At 50.2% G+C, this 23,661-nt stretch overlaps 1 protein-coding gene across 3 annotated transcripts in view; it reads left to right on the forward strand.

Annotated features, from left to right (window-relative positions):
* Positions 1-23,661, forward strand: part of LOC119372450 (calcium-dependent secretion activator) — a 1,123,203-nt gene that overhangs the window by 715,152 nt on the left and 384,390 nt on the right. For all 3 annotated transcript variants that reach the window (XM_049419575.1, XM_049419577.1, XM_049419576.1), the window contains one exon: positions 17,986-18,142. In XM_049419575.1, coding sequence (XP_049275532.1) covers positions 17,986-18,142 — 157 coding nt within the window. The remainder of the gene's footprint in view (positions 1-17,985; positions 18,143-23,661) is intronic.

Raw genomic sequence — 23,661 nt, forward strand, 5'->3', positions numbered from 1 at the left:
GATTTGGGCACACGTCCATCCTGTGCCCCACTCGGCCGCATGCGTAGCACGCGTCAATCTGCTTCCTATGCAGGGTGCACTCGATTAGCAGGTTCCCGTACCGGACGTAGTTGGGCACCTTGTGTCCCTCGAAGGCGATCACCACCGAACGGGTCCTCCCCATGCGGTTCGCCTGCAACGCCGTGGGATTGTGCCTGTGCACGACCAAATCTTGTATCTCCTGGGCGGTGTCCTCCAGTGGGATGCCCCGTATTACTCCTTTCACGGTTCCGTGAGGGGCCGACTCGTACGCGCTGACTTCATGGGACGTTCCCCGAATGTCGATTCGCTCCACCATGGCGTATCTGTCGGCGTGCTCCCTCTTCGAGGTACTCACAACTACGATGTTCTGTTGGTGGTTTAGGCATATCACATCTTCTCTTGCAGCGATTACGTCGACTTGCGCCGCCGCCATTATAGCTCGGCTTATTTCCACGCTGGTCACATCGCTTATGCGGAGCCCGTCTCGTGGTCGCATGACGATCTTTATATCTCCGCGCGGCAGGTGTGGCATGCGCGCGCCCTTCAGCAGCTTGCCCTTGTTTATTCGTTTCTTCGTTCTCTGCTGACGTAGATCGTTGCCGGTGGCTCCACCGAGGTCGTTGCCCCGACCATTGACGTCAGTCGCGGCCTTGGCGCCATCTTGGCTCGCTTGGGATATGGGCGTTAGGCCTAGCGATCCCACGCCGCCTTGCTTCACTTTTTCGCCAGCGGTTTTCCACCCCTGCGCTCTAGTGATCTGATCCGGCGAAATTTCTACGCCGTCCACTTCTACTCGCATAGCGGTAGACATCTTGGGTCGTTGCACGCTTGCGTAGCCACCGATGAATCGATGTTCGGCTTGCGGCGTCGCCGGGGCCCGGGCTAGGCCTGCCTCTTCCTTCGGCCGGGGCCGAAGTCGTCGTTAGGCTCAGCGGCGGGCACTTTTCGCGGGCACTAAAAAAGTCCTCTAATTTCCGAACAAATGGCCCCCACCTTGGAATTTGGGTTCCCGGTGTTCACGTAACTTCACAAGGTCGATGCACTTTCATACAGCAAGATCCTCGGAACGACGAACCGCGAACAAAAGTTCACCTGACTGCACCGCTATCGCTAAATCATTCGCGGCCAACAGCCAGCATCCGCCTGCCTGATAGCGCGATATCGACGGAGCGCGCTCAAAGCGCGTCCGTCCACACCGAGCGCGCGCGTGCGAATCGCAAGGACGACGACGCAGGAACACAGTAGACTGGACGAGCGCTGGCAAAACAGAACGGCAAAAACGGCAAAACAGAACGTGAAATCGTGGAAGCGTTTTTTATCAGGGAAGCAGGAGACAGTTGGACCAGTAAGCTATCTGTTTTTGCTCACTGACGCTGACATTCAATATCTCAAAGGTTTCATATAAATTTTTTCCTTTACTTGTTTTTTTGTTGGTCATCCTCTAATTTTCCATCGACTCACTCTCATTCATTGTTTTCGCGGTAAGTGAGCCTGCGCCTCGAGAATGGATTGTTGATTGTTTGTTTTTGTTTTTTGTCGGGTTTTTTCTGTTGCTTGTTCATCCTTGTTAGGAACTGGTTTTATCGGTTTGTCACTTCTGTTCATTTTATCTCAGTGTGGAAGATGCGTGCGCCCGGTGTTATTCATGTACACGTGATAGCTTTCAGTGAAAATGTTGTTTGCATACCTGATGCTTTTAAAAAGAAAAAAAAATCAGCGCTCGTCCAAGTCTACAGTGTTCCTGCGTCCTCGTCCTTTTTGCGCTGTTTTTCTCCCCAGCTAAGCATGCACCAACTCGCCCAAATCAAAGTCTTGCTCGAGTATATTCTCATCTCCCTGCCTTACCATCGTCACTCTTTCGCTCCCCCCTCCCCTATGTAGATGTTGAGTAGCAGGCCAGAGCAAACTGCAGCCTGTAAATAAATTCTCTCTCTCTTGTTGCACATGCAAGGTATATATATATATATATATATATATATATATATATATATATATATATATATATATATATATATATATTGTCACGGTAAATAAAGGAAACCAAGTAGAAACACGGCGAACAGCGGAACAGCTCCGATCGAGCAGCACGTCTTCGTCTTTCTCTCCCACCAGCGATCTCTTCGCCACGCACAAATAATGGCGAAACTAGCCGCGCAACAGCCAGATACCCACTACATGTCCGTGTCACTACTCTCCCCCTCGAAAAGCATCGACTCGACGCTTTCGAATGTGTCTAAGCAAGAGCAAGTCTTCAGCGTGTGTAATATGGCTTCATCCTGGCCACGTGGACGATGTCCGGTTGTGCTGCACGGCGGGAGGATCGTGCACCAGTCTCTGCGACAACTTGGTAGTTGACATCGTTGAGGCGTTGAAGAACCCGATAAGGGCCGAAATAACGGCGTAGGAGTTTCTCTGACCGGCCGCGTTGACGCACAGGACTCCATATCCACACTTTGTCTCCGGGGTGGTAGCGACTTCCCTGTGGCGAAGGTTGTACCTGTGAGCGTCGTAATGTTACTGTGAGCGAATGCGCAAGCGAGCTAGTTGACGAGCTTCTTCGGCGCGTTGCGCATACTGGGCGGCATTTTCGGTGGTGGTCGCAAAGGCGTCAGGTAAAAGCATGACGTCTAACATCGTAGTAACCTCGCGGCCGTGCAGCAAGCGGAAAGGGGTAAATCCTGTAGTTTCCTGCACGGCGGTGTTATACGCGAAAGTTACGAAAGGGAGGACACTGTCCCAGTTCCTGTGGTCCACGTCGACATACATGGAAAGCATGTCTGTAATGGTCTTATTGAGCCGTTCTGTTACGCCGTTCGTTTGAGGATGGTAAGCTGTCGTCCGGCGATGTACGGTGCCGCTAAGTGTCATCACTTCTTCCAGCAGTTGGGCGGTGAAGGCCGTGCCTCTGTCGGTTAGAACCACAGCCGGTGCACCATGGCGGAGGACGACAGCATGAATGAAGAAGTCGGCGACTTCGCTTGCAGTACCTCGTGGCAGTGCCTGTGTTTCGCAATAGCGGGCTAAATAATCCGTTGCAACTATTATCCAACGATTACCCGCTGAAGATTTCGGAAATGGGCCTAGCAGGTCCATGCCAACTTGCTGAAATGGTGCTTGAGGTGGCTCTACAGAGTGTAAAAAGCCAGCAGGTTTCATGGGCGGAATCTTGCGCCGCTGGCAGTCTCGGCAGGTTTTGACGTAGTGCTTGACGGTACGGGACAGTTTAGGCCAGTAGTACTTGTGGCGAATACGAGCGAGAGTACGCGTGAACCCTAAATGTCCAGAAGACGGTTCGTCATGACACGCATTTAGGATCTCTTCTCGCATCGCAGATGGTACTACCAGAAGGGCGATTCGAGCGCTGGGATCGAAGTTCCGCTTGTACAGGATGCGAAGGAAAAATGATGAAATCGTGCGCCTGAATGTTTGTGGTGGCTGCTTAAGGTGGCCCTCAAGATGAGTGGACGAAGCTCCAGGTCATCACGCTGTTTCTGAGCCAAGTCAGACGCTGTGACGGCCATGAGGAAACTCTCGTCGTCAGTTTGGTCAGGAGGAGTCGACTCGACTGGGCCACGTGAGAGGCAGTCAGCGTCGGTGTGCTTGCGTCCCGACTTATAAACCACCGTAACGTCAAATTCTTGGAGGCGGAGACTCCATCGGGCGAGGCGGCCTGACGGGTCTTTGAGGCCTGCAAGCCAGCACAAGGAATGGTGATCGGTGACTACTTTGAAAGGTCGCCCATACAAATACGGTCGGAACTTGGCTATGGCCCACACGACAGCTAGACATTCTTTTTCTGTGGTCGAATAGTTAGATTCAGCCGATGATAACGTACGGCTAGCGTAGGCGATCACTCGCTCGATACCTTCTTGCCACTGCACAAGGACGGCGCCGAGGCCAATATTACTTGCGTCTGTGTGCACTTCAGTGTCTGCATTTTCGTGAAAGTGCCCTAATATTGGTGGCGTCTGAAGGCGTCGCTGCAGCTCACTAAAAGCCTGGCGTTGTTTTGTGTCCCAAACAAAAGCGACGTTGTCTCTTGTGAGGTGGTGCAAGGGTTCTGCTATCTTCGAAAAGTTCGGGACGAAGCGACGGTAATACGCACAAAGTCCCAGAAAACGGCGAACGTCTTGTTTGTTCGCTGGGGTTGGGAAGGCAGCAACAGCTCGCGTTTTGTCGGGATCTGGGCGAATTCCGTCGCTGCTTTCTACGTGGCCGAGAAATTTGAGCTCCTCGTAGCCGAAGTGACATTTTTCGGGCTTTAGTGACTGGCCAGCTGTTCGGAGCGCATCAAGCACTGCCCGAAGACGCTGAAGGTGCTGCTCGAAAGTCGTTGAAAAAACGACGACGTCATCTAAATAAACAAGACACGATTGCCACTTCAGACCGGACAAAACTGTGTCCATCATTCGATGAAAAGTCGCAGAAGCAGAACACAATCCAAAGGGAAGCACCTTAAATTCAAAGAGCCCGTCAGGAGTAATGAATGCGGTCTTTTCCCGGTCGCGGTCATCGACCTCAATTTGCCAATAACCGCTGCGCAGATCCATGGATGAAAAGTATCTGGCGTGTCGAAGTCGGTAGAGCGAGTCGTCGATGCGGGGAAGCGGATAGACGTCTTTCTTCGTCACGTTGTTCAGCTTGCGATAATCAACACAGAAGCGCAATGTGCCATCTTTCTTTTTCACCAACACAACTGGTGATGCCCATGGGCTCGTAGATGGCTGAATGATGTCGTCAGCAAGCATTTGTTGAACTTGTTCGTGAATGGCGTCTTGTTCTCTTCGGGAAACACGATAAGCATGTTGTCGAATAGGTCTTTCGTTGGGCTCGGTTATGATTCTGTGCTTCATAACGGGTGTGTGCTTGATTTTAGACGTCGTGGCAAAGCAGTCACTGAAGGAAAGCAGGAGGGAGCGAAGACTCTCTTGCTGTGAAGCCGAGAGTTCGGAGTTCACGTCAATCTTAACCGTGGACTGCTCGTCGTCGTGAGGACCGGAAGAGAGTTCCGCGAGTGATAAGCTGGCTCCGGAGTCGCTGATTTCTTCGAAGTAAGCGACGACACACTGCCTCATTAAGTGCTGGTATTCATGACTGAAATTTGTCAGTAGAATTTTAGCAGGCTCTTGTGTCAGTTCCATGAGGCCGCGGGGGACGCATACTTGACGCGATAAGAGCACGGACACATTGCCTTCCACAACTCCGAAAGCGGTTCGGTTGATGTCGCTCACCACGTTAACTAGCACACTCGAACAGGGTGGTATGGTCACTGAATCGTCGGATACACGCAACGCCATTATGTGGGATTCGCATTCGTGCGAGTTTGCGTTACGTGAAAACGTCACCAGCAGCTCTCGGAGATTTATAATGGCCCCATATTCTCGAAGAAAGTCTAATCCCAAGATAACCTGCCTGGAGCATTCCCGCAACACGACGAAAGTCCCGATGAAGGTCGAGGCACCAATATGCACTCCGGCAGTGCACCTGCCAACCGGCGTCAGTAGATGGCGGCCCGCCGTACGGAGCTGGGGACCACTCCATGGTGTCGTCACCTTTCGGAGAGCAGCCGCGAAGTCGCCACTCAATCGGCGCCGGTATCCACGAGAGCGGTGGCCTGGTGATTGTCGACGGTTACAGAAATATCGGCGGAAAGAACGGCGTCGGTATCAGTGAATGGCGTGGTAGAGAAATCAGCGTCGTTAACGTGTCGGAGGATGTTTGTCAGAACGATGAACAGCGGCCCTACCCCCGGAGGTCGCTGTCCTCAGTTTTCCTGACGTGGGCGAGGGCTTGGGGACCTGTTTCGAAAACCAGAGAGCATGGCGTAACGATTAGGTGAGCGTGACTGGCGGCCTTGAGCAGGAGGAAATGGCTGCTGAGCTGCCAGCTACTGCGCAATCTCGCGTGGGCGACGCGCGTTAGGGTGAAATCCCTCAAGGCCCATCCTACGATACGCACACTGGCGATACAGGTGGCCCGCTTCGCCGCAGTGGTAACAAAGTGGCCTGTTGTCCGAGGTGCGCCATACGTCTGATTTCCGGGTGACTTCGCGCGGGACGTCGTACTGGAAGGTGTTCTCGTAGGCATTTGCAGGAACGAATGGACGTGGCGTTCCCGGAAAACTAGAGGTCGGGCGGCGGGCTGCAGGAAGTTGAGGACTCCGTAATGCTTCGGCATAAGAGAGAACAGGAGCTTCCACGCGCGTGGGGAGCGATGGTTGAGTCACGTTCCTGATTTCATCTCGAATGGTGTCACCCAGTGGGGTCACCGTCGGCTGAGTAGGAGTTGAGCGAACCTTCTCGAGTTCCTCGCGGACAACGCTCCGCACAAGCTCTCTGAGTGCTGCCAAATCCTGTCCACAGGTGAAAGGTGACAAAGCGGCGACAGTAGCTTGGAGGTCGTACTGCAGAGAGCGTTGCTGGAGTGCTCGCTCCATTGTCGTCGCTTCAGCGACGAACTCATCGACAGTAGTTGGGGGCTTGCGCATGAGTCCAGCAAAAAGTTGCTCCTTCACACCCCGCATTAGGAGTCGAACTTTCTTTGTCTCATCCATTCCTGGGTCAGCGCGTCTGAATAAGCGCGACATGTCCTCGACGAACATATCCACGCTTTCGTTTGGCTTCTGAACCCGGCTCTGCAGAGCCTGCTCGGCTTTCTCTTTTCTTTCTGGATTTCTGAATGTTTCGCGTAGTTGTCGCTGGAATTCTTGCCAGTTGGTGATAGACGGCTCGTGGTTCTCATACCACGTGCGAGCGTAGTCTTCAAGTGCAAAGTATACGTAGCGCATTTTCTTGGTCTCGTTCCACTCGTTGGCTGCTGCGACCCGGTCGAAGTGGTCGAGCCAGTCATCCACGTCCTCGAACACATCACCATGAAAGGACTTCGGGATGCGAGCTGCGTAGACGACGTTTGGGGTGGATGCGGGTCGGTCTATATCGCTCTCTTGCGTCTGGCTTGCCGTTGTGGTGGACATTCTTGCCGAGCTCAAGGGACCAAATTCGGGCGGTAGTCCTAACAAGCGGCGGCTGTGGCGAAGTGCCCGGCTTTCCTCCGGAATTGTAGAAATGGTGGCAGGAACTTGAAGCGTCTTGAATTGCAGCTAGCGCATTAGGATTGTACCCGGCTCCTCCACCAGTTTGTCACGGTAAATAAAGGAAACCAAGTAGAAACACGGCGAACAGCGGAACAGCTCCGGTCGAGCAGCACGTCTTCGTCTTTCTCTACCACCAGCGATCTCTTCGCCCCGCACAAATAATGGCGAAACTAGCCGCGCAACAGCCAGATATATATATCTATATATATCTGGCATATATATATATATATCTATATATAGATATATATATATATATATATATATATATATATATATATATATATATATATATATATATATATATATATATGCGATGATACCACGATTATCAGCAGACATTGAGAACAACGCACTCGCGGAATCATTGAAGCCGCGCAGACAACGCGTGATGGCTCACCACGTATCACCGACGCCTATGTCTGTTTGCCGCAGAAAGAATTGTCATTTCTAGAGGAGCACGTGTAATCATGCCAGGAAGTCATGTCACGCTTTGATGTTTCAAAATGGCTGACTGGGCTAGTTGGTGATTCAGTCTGCTTGCTTGAAATACGAGCGTGTAACGTATACAAGGACTTAATAACACACGGACAAGCGATTTTCCGTGTGTTATTAAGTCCTTGTCTACGTTACGCGTTTGATGTTTCCTCTGATAAATTTTCCCGTAACGCATATCCTTTTCGCGTGCAATAAAATTTCAGTTGAAACTCAGCGCTTGTCCATGTCGTTTCCCACGCCATTGCCCCCGTCTGAAAAAACGCCATGTTTCCTTTTCAATTTCCCCATACATAAAAGTGTATGTATGGGGAAATATTTCCCTTTTCATTTCTCCATACATATATTGGTGATTTGGCAAAGTTCGTCCAGCTTTTAGGGCGCAGAAACCACCACTCTGATTTTGTTCCGGTTTCCAATATTTTTTAGGCGGTGAGACATGTTATGCATGTACGGAAGCAGCACTGTGCGGATTCTATTTCCTTCTTGAGAACGGTTTTCATTTCTTGGTTGTTTTTTTAGCTTCCCCTCAGCTACACACTGTGTTCTGGTGTCTGGAAAGCGGAACAAAATCAGAGTGGTGCTTTCTGCGCCCGAGAAGCTGGACAAACTTTGCCAATTCAAGAAAACGAAAGAGCCATGCAGTATCGTGTGGGCTACTATATGAGGTGCCATTATCGTGCGGTTTCTTGCATCGGCCAGACGGGTATGTGTCGGAACCAAAGACTTGTCTTTGGTTCCAAGGAAGGTGGGGGGCTATCGGGACGGCAGTACTTCTTTACATTACCATGAGTGCTGGTTAGAGAAAGGAAAGCCTCGTAAGCCGTTGTATGATTTGTGCAGGGTGATAGCGAGAAGTGAGAGCCAATATGTCAGGGAGATAACAGAAGCTGCTTTGATTACAAACGCGGGTCATTTATGCATCAGCGCACCTTCAATTATTTTATGAGCTAAAAAAACAGTTTCTGAGCATGTTCGCATGTGTCGGTCATTGAGACAGCGCCCCGCCGAGAAAGCCAACGTGCCGTTGGTTTTCTCGGCCCCGAAGAAGCTCGCTCAGCTGAGCCGTCGCATCACCTTTGCGGAGGAACAGGGGGGCTTAAAAAGAACCATGAACAACGTTTTGTTCAGTGTGGCAACAGCGTCGCGTACGAGATTGGCCTGTCCCGCGGCAAAGCATTCATCGGCCAGACAGGGCGCTGCCTCAGTGACCGACTCTGGGAAGACGCAAGAAATATGACTAATAAGGAGAGGAGTTGGCCCTTGCATGGCGTGCTCGAATTGTCAAGCACATTTCCGATGGGACAAAATCCCAGGCAGAAGTAGGCAAAAACCAGCTCGTGAAACGTTAGAAGCATTTTTAATCAAAAAAGCAGGTGAGGAGTGTGGAAGCATCCATTGCGCTGTACAATGCAGAAATTCAATTCCTTTCGCGTCTTGTTTAATTTTTAAGAAAATCTCCAAGGGTCGTTGTGACGGTGTGCTTGTAGATGTATAAACCCGTGGATCAATGAAATCAGTGGTTAGATTGCGCGTGTGCTCGTCTGCTGTCCTGTCTCGTTGCGCTACTCACGATGGTTTTTACGTTATTAAGTGACTCCCGCTGTTTGGGGGCCCTCCCGTGCAGTTGTAACTTTCTTTGTCTTGGCGCCGAAGGATCCGCTCATACGTATACTCCGTTTCATACATCAGGTGCAACGCTATGGACGCTAGCGAACCTTTTTGCATTAGATGCGCTCGCGCGAAGAAACAGTTCAATGAATTTACCACCCGTAATGTGATTTTTTTTCCCTCCTTAGGCTGTTTAATAAAACAAGATGATTTGTACCAAAGAAATAAACGTACCCCGTTATTTACTGTGCTGTCGACAGTTTGTTTTGGATCGTTTAGCGTCTTCTTTTTTTTTTTTTTTGTATCGTGGCCTCCGCGATTAGCACTGGCAGCGCGCTGCAGGAACTAATCGCGGATGCCACGCAAAATACACGCGGATTTACACATTTTGCTGGCCGAACTACTTGCATAGCTTCCACAGCGTTGCACCTGATGTATGAAACGGAAAGTAGTAGTCAGCTTCGTCGTCAACTAAAGCGGTGCCTTTGCGGCCGTCGATAAGGACGCACAAGTTTCGTCGTATTGCGTTGTGTTTAGCTCGTGGCGTCGGATCAAGGCTGCGTCGGCTTGTTCCACTACTGCTACGTGGCGTCGTCAGGTTTTCCTCCGGCGGCGATGTTTCGTTTAAAGGGCATCGTTCGGCTGCCGTCGTGTTCTGGAGACTTTTTTACAGCGGCGGCCGAGGATGTTCATTTTTTCGACGAACAGCAAACGCAACTTGATCGGTTGCAGCTTTTAGCTTTCCGGATACGGGCTGATCGGTTGGGCCAGTGTACGGTCGACAGGTGGCGCGTCCTGGCGACGGTGAACGCGAGGGCCGTCGTGGTCTTCACTCCGCCGATGCGAGGTAGTCGGCGATGTCGCTTGGCCGTTCACCGCGTTTTGGACGAGGTGCGTTGACGATGAAAGCGCGTAGTCCCATCTCACGGCAGGGGCGACAGGTGCTTCCCCGCTGTGGTAGCAGAGCGGGCGGTGGTCAGGAGCGCGCCATGCGTGGCTCTTCCTCGGAGCGCTGACCGACAGGCAGGCGGTATGGCGTCGGCGGCTGGCGACAAATTTGCGGCGGTGCCACGTCCGCTCATCGCTTGTAGCTCGGGCTGCACTGGTTAAGGTGCTCCCAGTGATTGCTGGATTTCCTGGCGTACGACGTGAGCAATCGAGTATACTTGAGGCTGCGAGGACGGCAGCAATATCCATCGCTCTCGCGAAGGCCGTCGGATTACAGCGCTTGAACCTATCCGTTTGTCGTCGTGGGAATGCACTGTCTGGCATGCATTTCATGTGTTTTTGTAGCGTTAGCTACACTTGCCTAGCCGGAGGCGATTTTGCGCGGAGGGTCATAAGCCGTGCTGCGCATGCGGGAGAATCAGTGATGTCACACAGCTGGGTCACCGGAGTAGAGTCACCTAGAATAGGGGGAGTGTCCAAAGCGCCGGCTCCCGCGTGGGCCTTTCGCCGTGAACTCCCGCGCCGTGCCGCTGCTGCGCCAGACCCGTGGGCTTTCCGCGCTCGGGAAGCGCGCGGAAAGCGAGGGGCGTCTGCTACGCGCTGTAGTTTCTTGCGCCGCGTTTGCACACAGGGCACTTGAAGTCTACTTAACTTTTATAATGCGGTGCGGAATGGAGCTTATCCATCTTTACGCGTTGTGTTAGTGCTGGGGCAACAACAGAATGCAAAAAATCATGTGTCAAGCGGCATCAGCGTGGCCTAGTTCGGTCACAGAATTCGAGAACGTTGGTGTGTGTGTAAAAACGAGCAAAACGGACACGCACACGCAAAGAACGAAAATAAAAAACCTCATTCGCACGAGTAATCGGGCAATAGCATCACGCATGCTCGAATTAAGAGTAATAAAAAAAAAGTAAATTGCACGCACAGTCAGCTGAAATACCTGCGCGCAGTGACCGCTTCACACTACGAGCTTTTTCTCATGGTCGCCACTGGTTTGCTAGCCATACGCACACCGCTTTATTCGACAATTCATTAGCCTCCACTAGCTCCTTATTATAGACTGAGCACACCGGGAAGACGCAAGGGAAACAAAAAAAGAAAAAAAAAGAGTAGAGACGGCAATACGACCGCAATGCTGTTGGCTTATTTTTGTTTCTGAGGTAGCGTACAACAAGGCTCACCGTGCGCAAACATTTGAAAGAAAAGCAATGCCAGGTAAACTAACTTTATTCCACAAGATTTTGCATAAAAGGCGATAGAGAAAATGCTTTACAAATATCCAGATATCATGCAACAAAGTTACAAATGCCCGCATTCTTGCTGTACAAGCTGCCTGAACGAAAATGCGGTAAAAAATTGACAAATAGAAGTGTAATAAATATCTCAATGACATCAGAAAATTGTTCAAATGCAGAGATCCTCTACCTAGCCTGAAAAAATGCAACATGCAGTAATATATATATATATATATATATATATATATATATATATATATATATATATATATATATATATATATATATATTATCGCACGTTGCGTTGGATCGGTCACTATGAAACGTTTGCGCGAGATGCGTGCATTGCGTCAAGCCTTCGCTATACGGAATGAAAACAGTTTCAAACAACTTATTCTCAACTTCAGATGTTTTCACGGTTCTCGGAGGTTAGCGTTCTTCCGGTTCAGAGACAGAGACTTTACAAAAAGATGTGGACGAGTAGTTACATAAAATACAATTGTTTCCGCGGCAGTTGAGTGCGCGCCAACAGGGCACCCGACCGCAATTTCCCACTTTTTCCTGATGACCTCAATATAACGTCCACCACAATTTCGTGCTGAAGCTCCGGAGTACTTAAATAGCGAGTCTGGTCATCTCTTGAATAAATATAAAGAGATGACCAGAGGGGTAAAGCAAGCCTCTTTTGTCCTGCAGACGCGTGCAATCAGCAGCTCTGAACGGAGAATCACGTTTGTTTTCGGGCGATCGCTCGTAACGTGAAATGAGGCATACAAGATGATGCACTGTTATCGTTTCATTTACTTTGATTTGTCTTGTATTTTTTTTTTAAGGTAGAGCCTTAGATGCCTCATCAAACACGAAAATTGACCGTCGCCGTCCCGCGTAGCCAACACGAGTGATGCACAATATCATCACGCGATGACGTCGACAGAACTTGTGACATTGTTATGACGTCATTCAACGTGACGTCATATGATGACGCCATCCAATGAAATGGTCGCTTTGCATTGCCTCCGTGATCGGGGGCCGATCACAGAGGCAATGTAAAAGCAGGTGAGCTGCAGAAAGCTTTCAATGCCTTCGAACCTGTCAGCAGTCCGAAAGCGCGTTATGTACAGAAGAAAGCTTTCGGAGAGGGGCGAGGGAGGATCAATGCGTCGACTGACGAAAAAGATGGCTTTCGTTTTCGAGTCATCTCAGGCGAATGCATAAGAGACCATGTTTTTTTTTTCTAATTTTTTCTCGTACATTTTACCTATGCGGTCAGTTCTTCATAATGTATGGGTAATTCTAACATGTTTACATTGATACAGGTGACCACCACGTTTTTTATCACTTGACGGAAACAAATCGTCAGACCACACATCGTCAGAATTATTTCTGGCTACAGAAAGCGGGTTTGCGCGCCACACACCATAATATTATTTTTAGTCGTTACGCAAATGGCAAGCATGTCAAGTTAGTGATGCCATCACCTATTGGTCGTGTTTGGCATACGTACATTCGTGCTCCTCCGTGCTAATTTTCGTGTATACCTCGTGAACGAGACGCGAGTAATTTTTTTACTTTTGGTACCGCGGCCACGCCGACTGACACATTCGGCTTCGCATGAAATGGCTTGAAACAGCAGAGCGCCGTAGGCAGCCTTGTAAAACAAATCGAATTCACAAAATAAAAGATAGGATATGAAGGGTGCAAATGCGTTAGCATGCATGAGCTAGTTACTACGTGCATTATGTGCTACGTTCTCCTGGTTATCTCCAGTTTATTCTTTCCTGCAGCAAGTTTTCGTTCGTCATTTCACGCGAAAGTAAGTTAAGCACCTTTTCTCACGCTGAAGCGCGCGCAGGATGCGTTCCTCAAACAGCGGCGAAAGTGGGGACCAATGCGGTGACAAACCAGCTGAAAGAATATATACAAAATCCCCGTTTCACAACACACAAACTAACAAACGCGTTTTCTGTGTGATGACTCGCTGCTGTATTATGTTGCAGTGACGCAGTATTAAATATTGCCCAAATTTCCGCAATTTTAGCTAATAGCGGCCAAAATATCACGCGCGTAGCAGACGCTCGCCGCTTTGACGCGGCTTCCGCCGCGGAGAAAGCCCACGGGTCCGGCACGGCAGCGCCGCGGCGCGGAAGTTCACCGCAAAAGGCCCTCGCTCCTCCCATGTATTCGCGCGGCGCTTTGGACACTCCCTCTATTCTAGGTTACTCTAACCGGAGCTGGCATCTCACGCGCTCTCCGACACCGCCGCGCGCGGCTCGCCGCTGCTGGTCTGCGCCGCATTCGAGAGGCGTGACGTCGTAGCCATAGACACAGTGGCGCCGGCGCGCGCGCAGCTATTCGCCTTCGCTCTGCAGTCGCCGTCTGACACTGCGCTGGGACCGCTTGATAGCGCCTCTGACTGGCGTTTGCAGGTGGGTAACGCCATGGAGAAGGAGAGCGCAAATGCTGCCCGACGGCGCAGAAGACTCGAGAAGCTTTTCTCATCGGATCCCGAAGTAGTTGCCTGGCAATTAGCGGTTCAGCGTACGAAGAATGAACAGAAGGCTAATAATCCTAGACAATCTGGAAAGCTAAGAATAATCAGCTCAACCTTTGCTAACGCTGCGTATATCCCGGCATAGCCGAGCTAAGCCACTGCAATTTTTTTCCCATCGTCGAGGCCTCTGAAACGAATTTCATGACCGTCTAGGGAAGGACATGGTGGTGTCGGCATGGTGGAACAGACGGATCATTTCTTCAGTGCACGTTTCGGCGTGCTCGTTGGGGAGGGGTCTCCAGAAGGGTTTCAGCCCTCTCTTTACGGACGAAGCTCGTGAAGGGGTTCAAGAATCCATTTCGGGGGAGGTTCAAGTGTTGTATACTGTTTACCGTTGTCATGCGGGCGTGTTTATATTGGCCAAACCGGACGATGTGTAAATATCAGATTGAAAGAGCACTTGTCATCGTTAAGGGCAGCAGGCGGTTTGCACCTGCCTTCACACTGCACAGAATGTGGTTGCGAACCGGTGGCGGGGAAAACAGATTGTTTCTTCCGCCATAGGCATCAGACAACGAGGGAGATTATGGAGGCCTTGTTGATCGCCAGAGAAGGGAAAATGTGTATAAGTCATCCGTCGGTTGCCATCAGCGAAAAGTAAGTGCAATATCTTAACCAAAAGTTGTCTTCACTGGCGCCGGATTAGGTGTGTGTGTAAGTGGGTCTTGTTTTGTATGTATGCTTTTTGACGCACGTAGGTGTTCCACGTGCCCTGGGTAAAATGGTTATCACCGGGATGACTCTGAAAGCACACGCGCAGTTGTACGGTTGATAGCCGGTTGACCTCTGTATGTATTTATTCGTGCCCTTCCTTCCAATAAACCTTAGTTGAGAGTGAGCGCTCGTGTCGTCACATCCTTGGTCTTCGTCCACGTGTTTTTTGCGCTGTAAGCTGATCGAAAAAAGGTTCCATGTTGTTGGCGTGATTATCGACAGCCCACGCTCACAGCGGGGAAGCCTTATCGCCCCTGCCGCGAGATCTTCACGGGCGGAATAGACAAAACCTCTCTGGCTGATGCACGAAGGCCGTTATAGGCGACACAGCGGCCGTCAATGTGGCTGTTCTCTTCGTCGTTGTGGTCCTGGTGTTATCGCGTAGCGGTCCGTATTCTGGTGGTTAGACCTTGCTGCGATCGGCCAGCTCGCTCGTCGGGGGTCGGCGTCGATGTCTTCTGGACGGCGCCGGCTTGGCTCACGGCTGAAGAAGGCCGTTCGGCTTTATTGCTTGTAAAAGCCAAACGATATTCGAGGAAAATCTTAACTCTAGAAAAGGCATGTAGTTCTGGAAAAAATCAAATGGAATGACAGCATTTGCTTCAATTACTACGCTCTCAAACAAGCAAATTATGTCACGAATAATCTCGAATGGGTTCTTATGTTAGCTTTTTGTCACGCGCACGTTTCTTTCCGACTCATCGTAGTGAATAGGAAACAAAGAGCAGCAATGAGCTCGGCACGCACTACTGATCATCCACCACTTCCACGCACAACACAAATATCCGATCGCAACTTCGTCCCATCGAAATGGGCATTCATTCATTTTGTAGCGATGAAAAGCCGCAAAAGTCCTGCGAGTTTGACGATGACTTCGCGTATGGGGATTCGCCTGCCGCGCGAACGCACACAGCACACCACGGAGCACACAAACCTATGTAACGAAAAACCGCCAAACAGGCTCCATGGCTGCACGGTACCATGTTTGCTAACCAGTTTTTCAAATCAAGCGGTTTTTTTTTTTCAAGTAAATGTGCAACAAGATCGTTGAGTGCAAATATTCCCGATTGAAAGAGAAACGGCTCTATATGCTGCAAAGAGAGAGAGAGAGAGAGAGAAATAGATGAAAAGGAAACGCAGGGAGGTTATCCTGGCGCGAGTGACCGGTTTGGTACCCTGCACAGGGGTGGGGATATAGGGGTTGGAAAGAGGACAGAGAGAGTATTAATATAAATTTAATTAGGCACCTACACTGATGTAAAGCATTAAGACAGATTCTTTTTTTTTTTTTTTTTTTTGAAAGACTTGCATCATGGTGGCAACGATGGGAAAAAAGTAGACACTGAAAGACGGTTTCTTCTTGTATCCGTTGTTTCAAATTGCTCAAGCATTTTGCTCCCACAGGGGCATTCTGAGTATCTTTTGAGGGCTGTTTTGTTTTGATGGTGTTTTACAGCGAAAGCTCTTGTCAGACCACAGCAACAGCCGCCTTTGGTGGCGTAGTTGTCGCCGCAGCCGGTGTTCATAACAGCCGTCTCGTATGGTGAAAAAAAGAAACAAAAACCATGGTTCATTCCTCCGCCAGAGGAATAGGTATGATACGAAAGTGAACCGCGTCTTCACAGGAGCAGTTGACTTCTTACTGTACGTTGATGTGTGAGAGCTTGCACAATGTCTATCGGTGTTTCGCAGCTATAGCGCCATTGGACGTGGATGCGCCCACGTTGACGCCTAGTGACACGTCTCCATCCCGACAGCTAACGTCCATTACCTTGACTTAACCCTTGTGGTAGCTGAAGTAGTTAACGTGCACCCGGACACAGCATAGGGCGAATCCCGTGCACAGATTGCATTAAAAAATTGCAGTGGCTTAGCTCGGCTATGCCAGGATATACGTAGCGTTAGCAAAGGTTCAGCTGATTATTCTTAGCTTTCCAGATTGTCTAGGATTAGCTTGATTGTCATGCTTACTGCTGCTCCAATGACACACACACACGGTATACATATTATGTGGCACAGGCATATTTATTTTTGCTCAACGTAAGGTTGCTTCTCTATTGCCACAAAGACGGCTCGGTGGTCAGTGAAGTAACACGCTGCCGTCTCTACGGCCCCAACACAGTAACCGCTAATTGCCAGGCAACTACTTCGGGATCCGATGAGATATGCTTCTCGGCTGTTCTGCGCCGTCGAGCAGCATTTGCGCTCTCCTTCTTCATGGGGTTACCCACCTGCAAACGCCAGTCAGAGGCGCTATCAAGCGGCCCCGGCGCAGTGTCAGACGGCGACTGCACAGCGAAGGCGAATAGCTGCGCGCGCGCTGGCGCCACTGTGTCTACGACGTCACTCCTCTCGAATGCGGCGCAGACCAGCAGCGGCGAGCCGCGAGCGGCGGTGTCGGAGAGCGCGTGAGATGCCAGCTCCGGTGACCCAGCTGTGTGACATCACTGATCCTCGCGCATGCGCAGCACGGCTCATGACCCTCCACGCGAAATCGACTCCGGCTAGGCAAGTGTAGCTAACGCTACAAAAGCACGTGATGAACACTGATACTCGATATGCGCTGATTCAAAGTGTCGTCATCTCACGAGGCAAACGCCAATGCGTGCGCTCTTCAGTAATAGGGTAACCTACACGTGTGCTCATGCATATGCCAAACAGCTCTTCAGGAACGCGAGAGGCAGAGCTCGTAGCTTGAGCCGTGAACGCGGGATCACGTTCCGCTTACGCCTGGCGTCTCTCTCGCCCCTCCAAAGCACTCACTACGTGACATTCGTCCGTCGACACCGTTGTCTTTTTGTGCCGCTTATTGCAGCAGTCTTATTAGCCGGTGCTATCTCACTGGAAGCTGCAGGCGGCGGAGAACCGCCGTTGGTGCATGCGGTAGCTGCCCTACTCTGTCGATGCCTCGTCACGCTAACACGACGCGAAAGGCAGAGCACGTACTGAGTTGTCACCAAACCGAATCATCGCGTACGGCGCATTACACCGACCCTAGAGTTACCTACAATAATGCACTTGAAAGCCTTTGTTGAGCTGAAATTACGGAAGCGCTCCCTGTCGGCACTCGTTAGTGTCATGACGCAGTACTTGAGCGCTTTTGATTTGGCAGAATGATTAATCGGCATACTTTCCCACTTGGCAAAGGTATGATCCTTAATGGCGTATTGTGTCCTGTACTTGCAGCAGTCGCCCCGAGGAAGCTTGCAAAGGCCTTTCGCTGTGTGTTGTCTCTTCCGCGCATGCATCAATGGGTGCTTAACTTTTCTTTTCGATGCCGCGGAATGCGTACAAGCTGGACACTTGCTATGCCACAGGCGTTTGCGTGGTTCAGCGATCTGCTGGTGGAGCATGCTGAGATCTTCTGGTCGCTGTTCGCGGTTGACATGGACGCGGTGCTCGCGGAGCAACCGCCTGACACCTGGGATAGCTTCCCTCTGCTGCAAGTGCTCAACGATTACCTACGCATTGATGGTGGGTGGCTTTTACCTATCATTCATTAGGCCTGTCTTTGTGTACTAGCCGTGTTGGTTCACCATATTTTGATGTGTCGACGACGACGGACAGAGGGAGAGTGACACACACACTCGGAGCGTCTCCACCAACAATGCCTATCCAGAAACGACCACAGTACACGTGACAGATCAGTGAGTGGTGCCATTCAAGTAGGACAACACTTTAGGTGGTAATGAAGTGCTAACACACTTCTGACCTGCTTCGATGATTCTGTTAGCTTTAATGAATAATCTCACGCTCAGTGTTTGTGTGCCTCTCCATCTGTCGGTTGTCGTCGTTGCGCTTGACAATACAATGCAACACAATACAATAGAGTACAATAAGATTTATTTCCAGAAATACGAGAGCTTTGGGGGATACCATTGGCTGTTGTACAAACAGCTTGACTGGGCCGATGGTCCGTTACAGGGCATACATGGTGGTTGCATGAAAAAAATGGTAACATTATTCTGCATTAAAAATATTTACATAAATGCTCAACATCAGACTGAAATAACGTAAAGACTAAGGGGAAACGCATTCGATACATCAGAAGAAATAAATATATGCAAGGGTTACAAAAAAGCAGCACACTTGGCTCTGATAAATCACCACGAAGTTGAAAATATTTCCAATATTGTTCACGCAACGGCTATTGGCAGCGAAAGTGCTGTCACGCTACAGTGCGGGATACAGAAAGCAGGATTTAGTGAATAATGAAGCATTTCAAGCAAGTCGACCTATTTACAGCGCACAAGACAAAACACCAAATCAGTGAGTTCAGCCCAGGAAGCTTTCAGGCTTGGGTCGCATCGTAACCCCATACTGTTGGCACGATTTATGCCCTACAATGACAGGAAACAATAACGTCCATACGGACCAGTGCATAGGGTGATTGCACGATGCATGTCGGCGCGATAATGTTGGTTTGTCTGGTTTTGCATACGTTGTATGGGCATACTCAAAGTGCATGGAACCGGGAATTTTATTCTCGAAAGACGTTTCCCCCCCCCGTTCGCATCGCCTTCTCAATCGCTTCGATTCTCGGTGGACACTTAAACCGTGACGCAAGGAAAAGAATGTCTCTGCGTTTGTAAACTGGCTCTTTCAACCTATTCGGAATTGCCTACTGCAAGTAAACTTGCGAAGTGCCCAATACGACACAATTCTTCCTCTTGCGAGTTGGCGAGGTAACCGTACGGGGCCGGAAGGCAACATGCGCAGCTGCACACGTTGATGATGTTGTTGATAGCGAGAATTATTTATGCAAGTGTGCTTTGCAATCGCTGGGCTTTGAAACGCACCACTCGTTGCGCAATTCACATGTTTTGACGCCTGGTGTGTTTCTGCACTTCTGCCACGCAATATTACATATGTTAATGCAACTCCTACCGCAAGATAAGACTCATGAAGTGCTTTTTTTCCTTCGCAATTTCGAGCACGGACGTGGCTCTGTGTGAGCACGGGCGTGGTCTGTAGAACATCTGATTGCCACGCTGACGTCTTGGGTTCGATTTTCATTCGAACCGAAGATTTTTATACTTTATTTATTTGCATCCATCTCGAATTTTCGCTCACGGACAACGACACCGACCGTGAAATTTCTGAGAAACGAACGCTTTAACGCTATCCGCGTGTCACGGATTCGGGTGTTTGTCGGTGATGGACTCGGCCAAGACTCGTTGAACATCAAAACATATTTAATAAACGAAACACACGTCATTCAAAAATATATATAGATGTACAGATATACAATCAAACAAACTGAAACTATAATAAACTATTCAACTAAACTGCTCTACTCATAGACAGTCTGCTTCAGTCTTGGAATACATCGGATTGGCCTTACTTGGCATTGCCGATGACATAACCAATGTCCCGTCGTTGGGTCACCCCTCGTGGCTCCTGGTATCTCCACAAACTTGGTGTCAACTCTGCAGCTCGATGCAGCAGCCGTCGCCTGTACACAAGTAGGTCGTCGTAGCGCTGGCCTGACTGCGAGGCACGTTAGGCCTAACGTCGTCGCCGGCTGCTTCACCCGGCGTGGCGGTCCACCGCTGACGTGGCGCTCCGGGGATTGCCTTCGGCGGCAGCTGCAGAAGGGGGCTTGCGTCAGGAACGCTGGTACCGTTGTCAGATGGGAGGAGACGCGGCGGCCGGAGGCGCTTTGTCCCAGAGTTCTACGACACTCATCAACCCATCATCATCCGTACGTCTATCCCGGTACAACCTCCCCCCCCGGGTTGAGGAGGAGAAGATTTGTTTCGGAAAGACGGTCCCTGCCCGGACAAGGGGGCTACCGCTCGGCGCAAAGCGCCAAACAGACATAGCCAGTCTACTTGCGGTGCGCGGTAGCTGCATCTCCGAGGAGCCTTGCTCGAACGCCGTCTCTATCGCCGGCAGCACCTCGGGACGTCCGCGTCACCAGCCGCAGACCCGAACACCCGTCGCTCCCGTCGCCAGTGCGCAGGCTGGCGATACAACCTTCCGCTGCCGAGTCCAACCAGACAATAGGCCTCTAACGCTCAAGTTTGCGCTGCGCCGTCCGCCGCACCAGCGGAGAGAGGGGAAAGCGCCGGTAGCTCGGACGGGTCGCTCTTGCTTGGTTTTCCCATTGCGCGCGCGAAGAACGTGCTCCCCGGGGCTTTGATCTCGCATTTTTCACGCTATGGGTGCCGTTCCTTCGTCGTACTCGAAAGCAGGCATGCAGTCCTGCTGCATTGTGAACTGTCACAAAAGTTTAAAAATGACGAAGAGCCGAAAACTTCCTGTCATGTTCTACCGTTTCCAATGCAAGCAGTGCGAGGAGCAGAGGCGTCAAGAGTGGATTGTGGCAGTTCGCCGCGATGCTTTCGCGGTCTTGTCACCTTGAAGCAATTTTTGTCGTGCACAGTATTACGAACTATTAATGGGGAGAAACGCGATGATCGTGCTCATTTGAAAGGGAAGTGCGTTTGTGAACCGAAGCTACAACAAATAGACAGCCGCTGTACGTTTCGAGATTGCGCCCTGGCTTTCCGAGTCAACCATTTGTAATGTGACAGCAGCGGAGCATGTGGGCTTAACACACCACAATTTAAATAACGTACCGTGAGTACGAAGTGCTTAATTCAGATGATTGCGGTACATTTCCCGTCGCGGCTCCCTGTAAACAGAATTAAGCTGCATGTTGCACTGAGCGTTTATATTGGCCTTGCATGCGGCACGCCGTGATTGCTTAGCAGGCTGAAGTGTTGCGCTGCTAAGATCGTGGTCATGGGTTCGATTCACGCATACGGCAGCTGCATTTCTATGGGAGCGAAATGCAGTAACACCGGCCTACTTAGATTTACGTACACGTTAAAGAACACCAGGTGGCCGAAACTAATCCGAATTAATCCACCACGGCATGCCTCGTAATAATGTCGTGCGTTCGGCACGTAATAAAAAGCCTTGCATGCGCGTGAGCCGCGGGCAGTATACAGCTGCCGCTTTGGAAACGGGCTGAAAAAAAGAACCAAGGCGGCAATTAAATTTTCGATGGCTTCGCGAATTGAGATGCGCTTATCATCGGGCACAAATCTCGGCATAATCATAAACCATGCGCGAATCCAGTTGGGTATTGTATAATATCAGGGGCGTAGCCAGAAATTTTTTTCGTGGAGGGGGGGGGGGCGGGGTCCAATCATACCTTATGTATGTTCAGGCGTGCGTTTGTATGTGTGCGTGTACATATACGCAAGCAAAATTGAAAAATTTTCGGGGAGGGTTTGAACCCCCCCTTGGCTACGCCCCTGTATAGTATGATGCTGACCAAGCGAGCTGTCGAAACAACCAAAGCGACATTCGAATAAGCGAACAGCGTGCGTGATCAGGCGTCGATATTATTCGAAATGAAACACGCGTCTGCAAGAAACATGCATGGTCGAAGTGGGCATGAAATATTTATTTATTTTTTGTTTGCGCGTACAATTATGCTGTCAAAGGGAGCTCTAAAAAATCCAAGGTGACATTACACTTGCTATCCGACGTTGTTATCACACGATGCAAACGTCGGCAAAAGTGAAACTCCCACGAAACTGAACACAGCGCATTGCGATGCAGCCAGTGACTCAACAGGGCAGATGTGAATTTATGCTCTTCACACTGAGCTCGTAATGAATTTAAAGCCGCACGACAAACTTGGCATCCCAGCAATCGAAAATTTATCAATAGAAAACGCACGCGAAAGCGTGCTGGATGTTTGCTGATAGCTCCGACTAGACACTACTGCCGCAACGAATGTGCGTTTTACCGGTAACATAAATACAGAACTCGCGCAGTCACCTCCCTCTTCATGTCAAAGAAATGTGCCCGTCCAGCATCGGCACGCACGTAGCGGTCGCGCAAACAGCATCGTCCTTGACGACCTGCTCGGTCCCGAAAAGGTGGTCGATCAACCGCCCTCCTCTGGTGAGATTCCCACCGTGAAAACGTTTTTTAGGGGCGAAGCTCTTTAAGGCGGCGCCCGTTCGTCCCTCGCAGTCGTCGTCGTCGTCGTAGTAGTAGTAGTAGTAGTCGTAGTCCGTAACAAGTCTTACGCTTTGACCTCCAAGGTGGTGCCGGTGGGAGATTTTTCCTGTGCGTTGTTGAACAATAAAAAATTCGCAGCGTGCGCGTTAACTAAAAGCCGAATTCTTCTGTCTCTCATTCCCCATTAGCAGCCATTGGCATGTTCCAGTAGGAAACGTTAGTAGAAGTAGAAGTGTAAGTGTTAGCTAAAAGCCGACTTCTTCTGTCTCTCATTCCCATTAGCAGCCATTGTTTACCTCCAAGGTAGTGCCTGGTGAGATTTCTCCTGTGCGTGATTAAACAATAAAAATTTTGTTCAAAACGCTGTTGATTGATGAAATAAACCAACGAAAGACGCCAGATGTTTTGTAAAAGCAAAACGAAAGAACGCCAGATGTTTCTAAAGCAAAACGAAAAGACGCCAGCTGCTTAACGAAAGACGCCAGATTTTTCGAAAGCAATGGTTTTCTAAACAATGAAAATTCACAGCGTACATGTAAAATTAAAGTGAGCTGCAAGTCGTCATAACTCATCTAACCTTTAGTATAAACGCGCCCGATCTCACGTCGGTGATGATGTACTGGGCAGAATTCACGGAAGAATCACGGTTTACCGATGAACCTCCGCAGCTTCGCCCACTCATCATCATTCACTCCGTGGATATGCTGTGATTTTTTTCCATCTCTACGATCTTTGTGAACCTTCAGAGCAAGCGACACGTGAAGCTGCACGTGCACGGCGAGCAGAGAACAGCGCGTGCTGGGTGCGGGCAGAGGAGCGACCGGTTTTTGCAAGAAAAGCGGCGAAACGCGTAAGGTCCCTCTATTTTTCAAAGGTAGCGCAAACTCCTCCTCTCAGCGCCGTTTCCTCCTCGCCCGGTCGCCATTATTGGGCGAGACTCGCAAGGCGCGCCCGGCCCGCATGCGGTGCGTCGAAGCGCTTGCTTGTACATGCTTAGAAACGCGACA

This window comes from Rhipicephalus sanguineus, chromosome 10, assembly GCF_013339695.2.
Source record: "Rhipicephalus sanguineus isolate Rsan-2018 chromosome 10, BIME_Rsan_1.4, whole genome shotgun sequence".
Classification (NCBI taxonomy): Eukaryota; Metazoa; Arthropoda; class Arachnida; order Ixodida; family Ixodidae; genus Rhipicephalus; species Rhipicephalus sanguineus.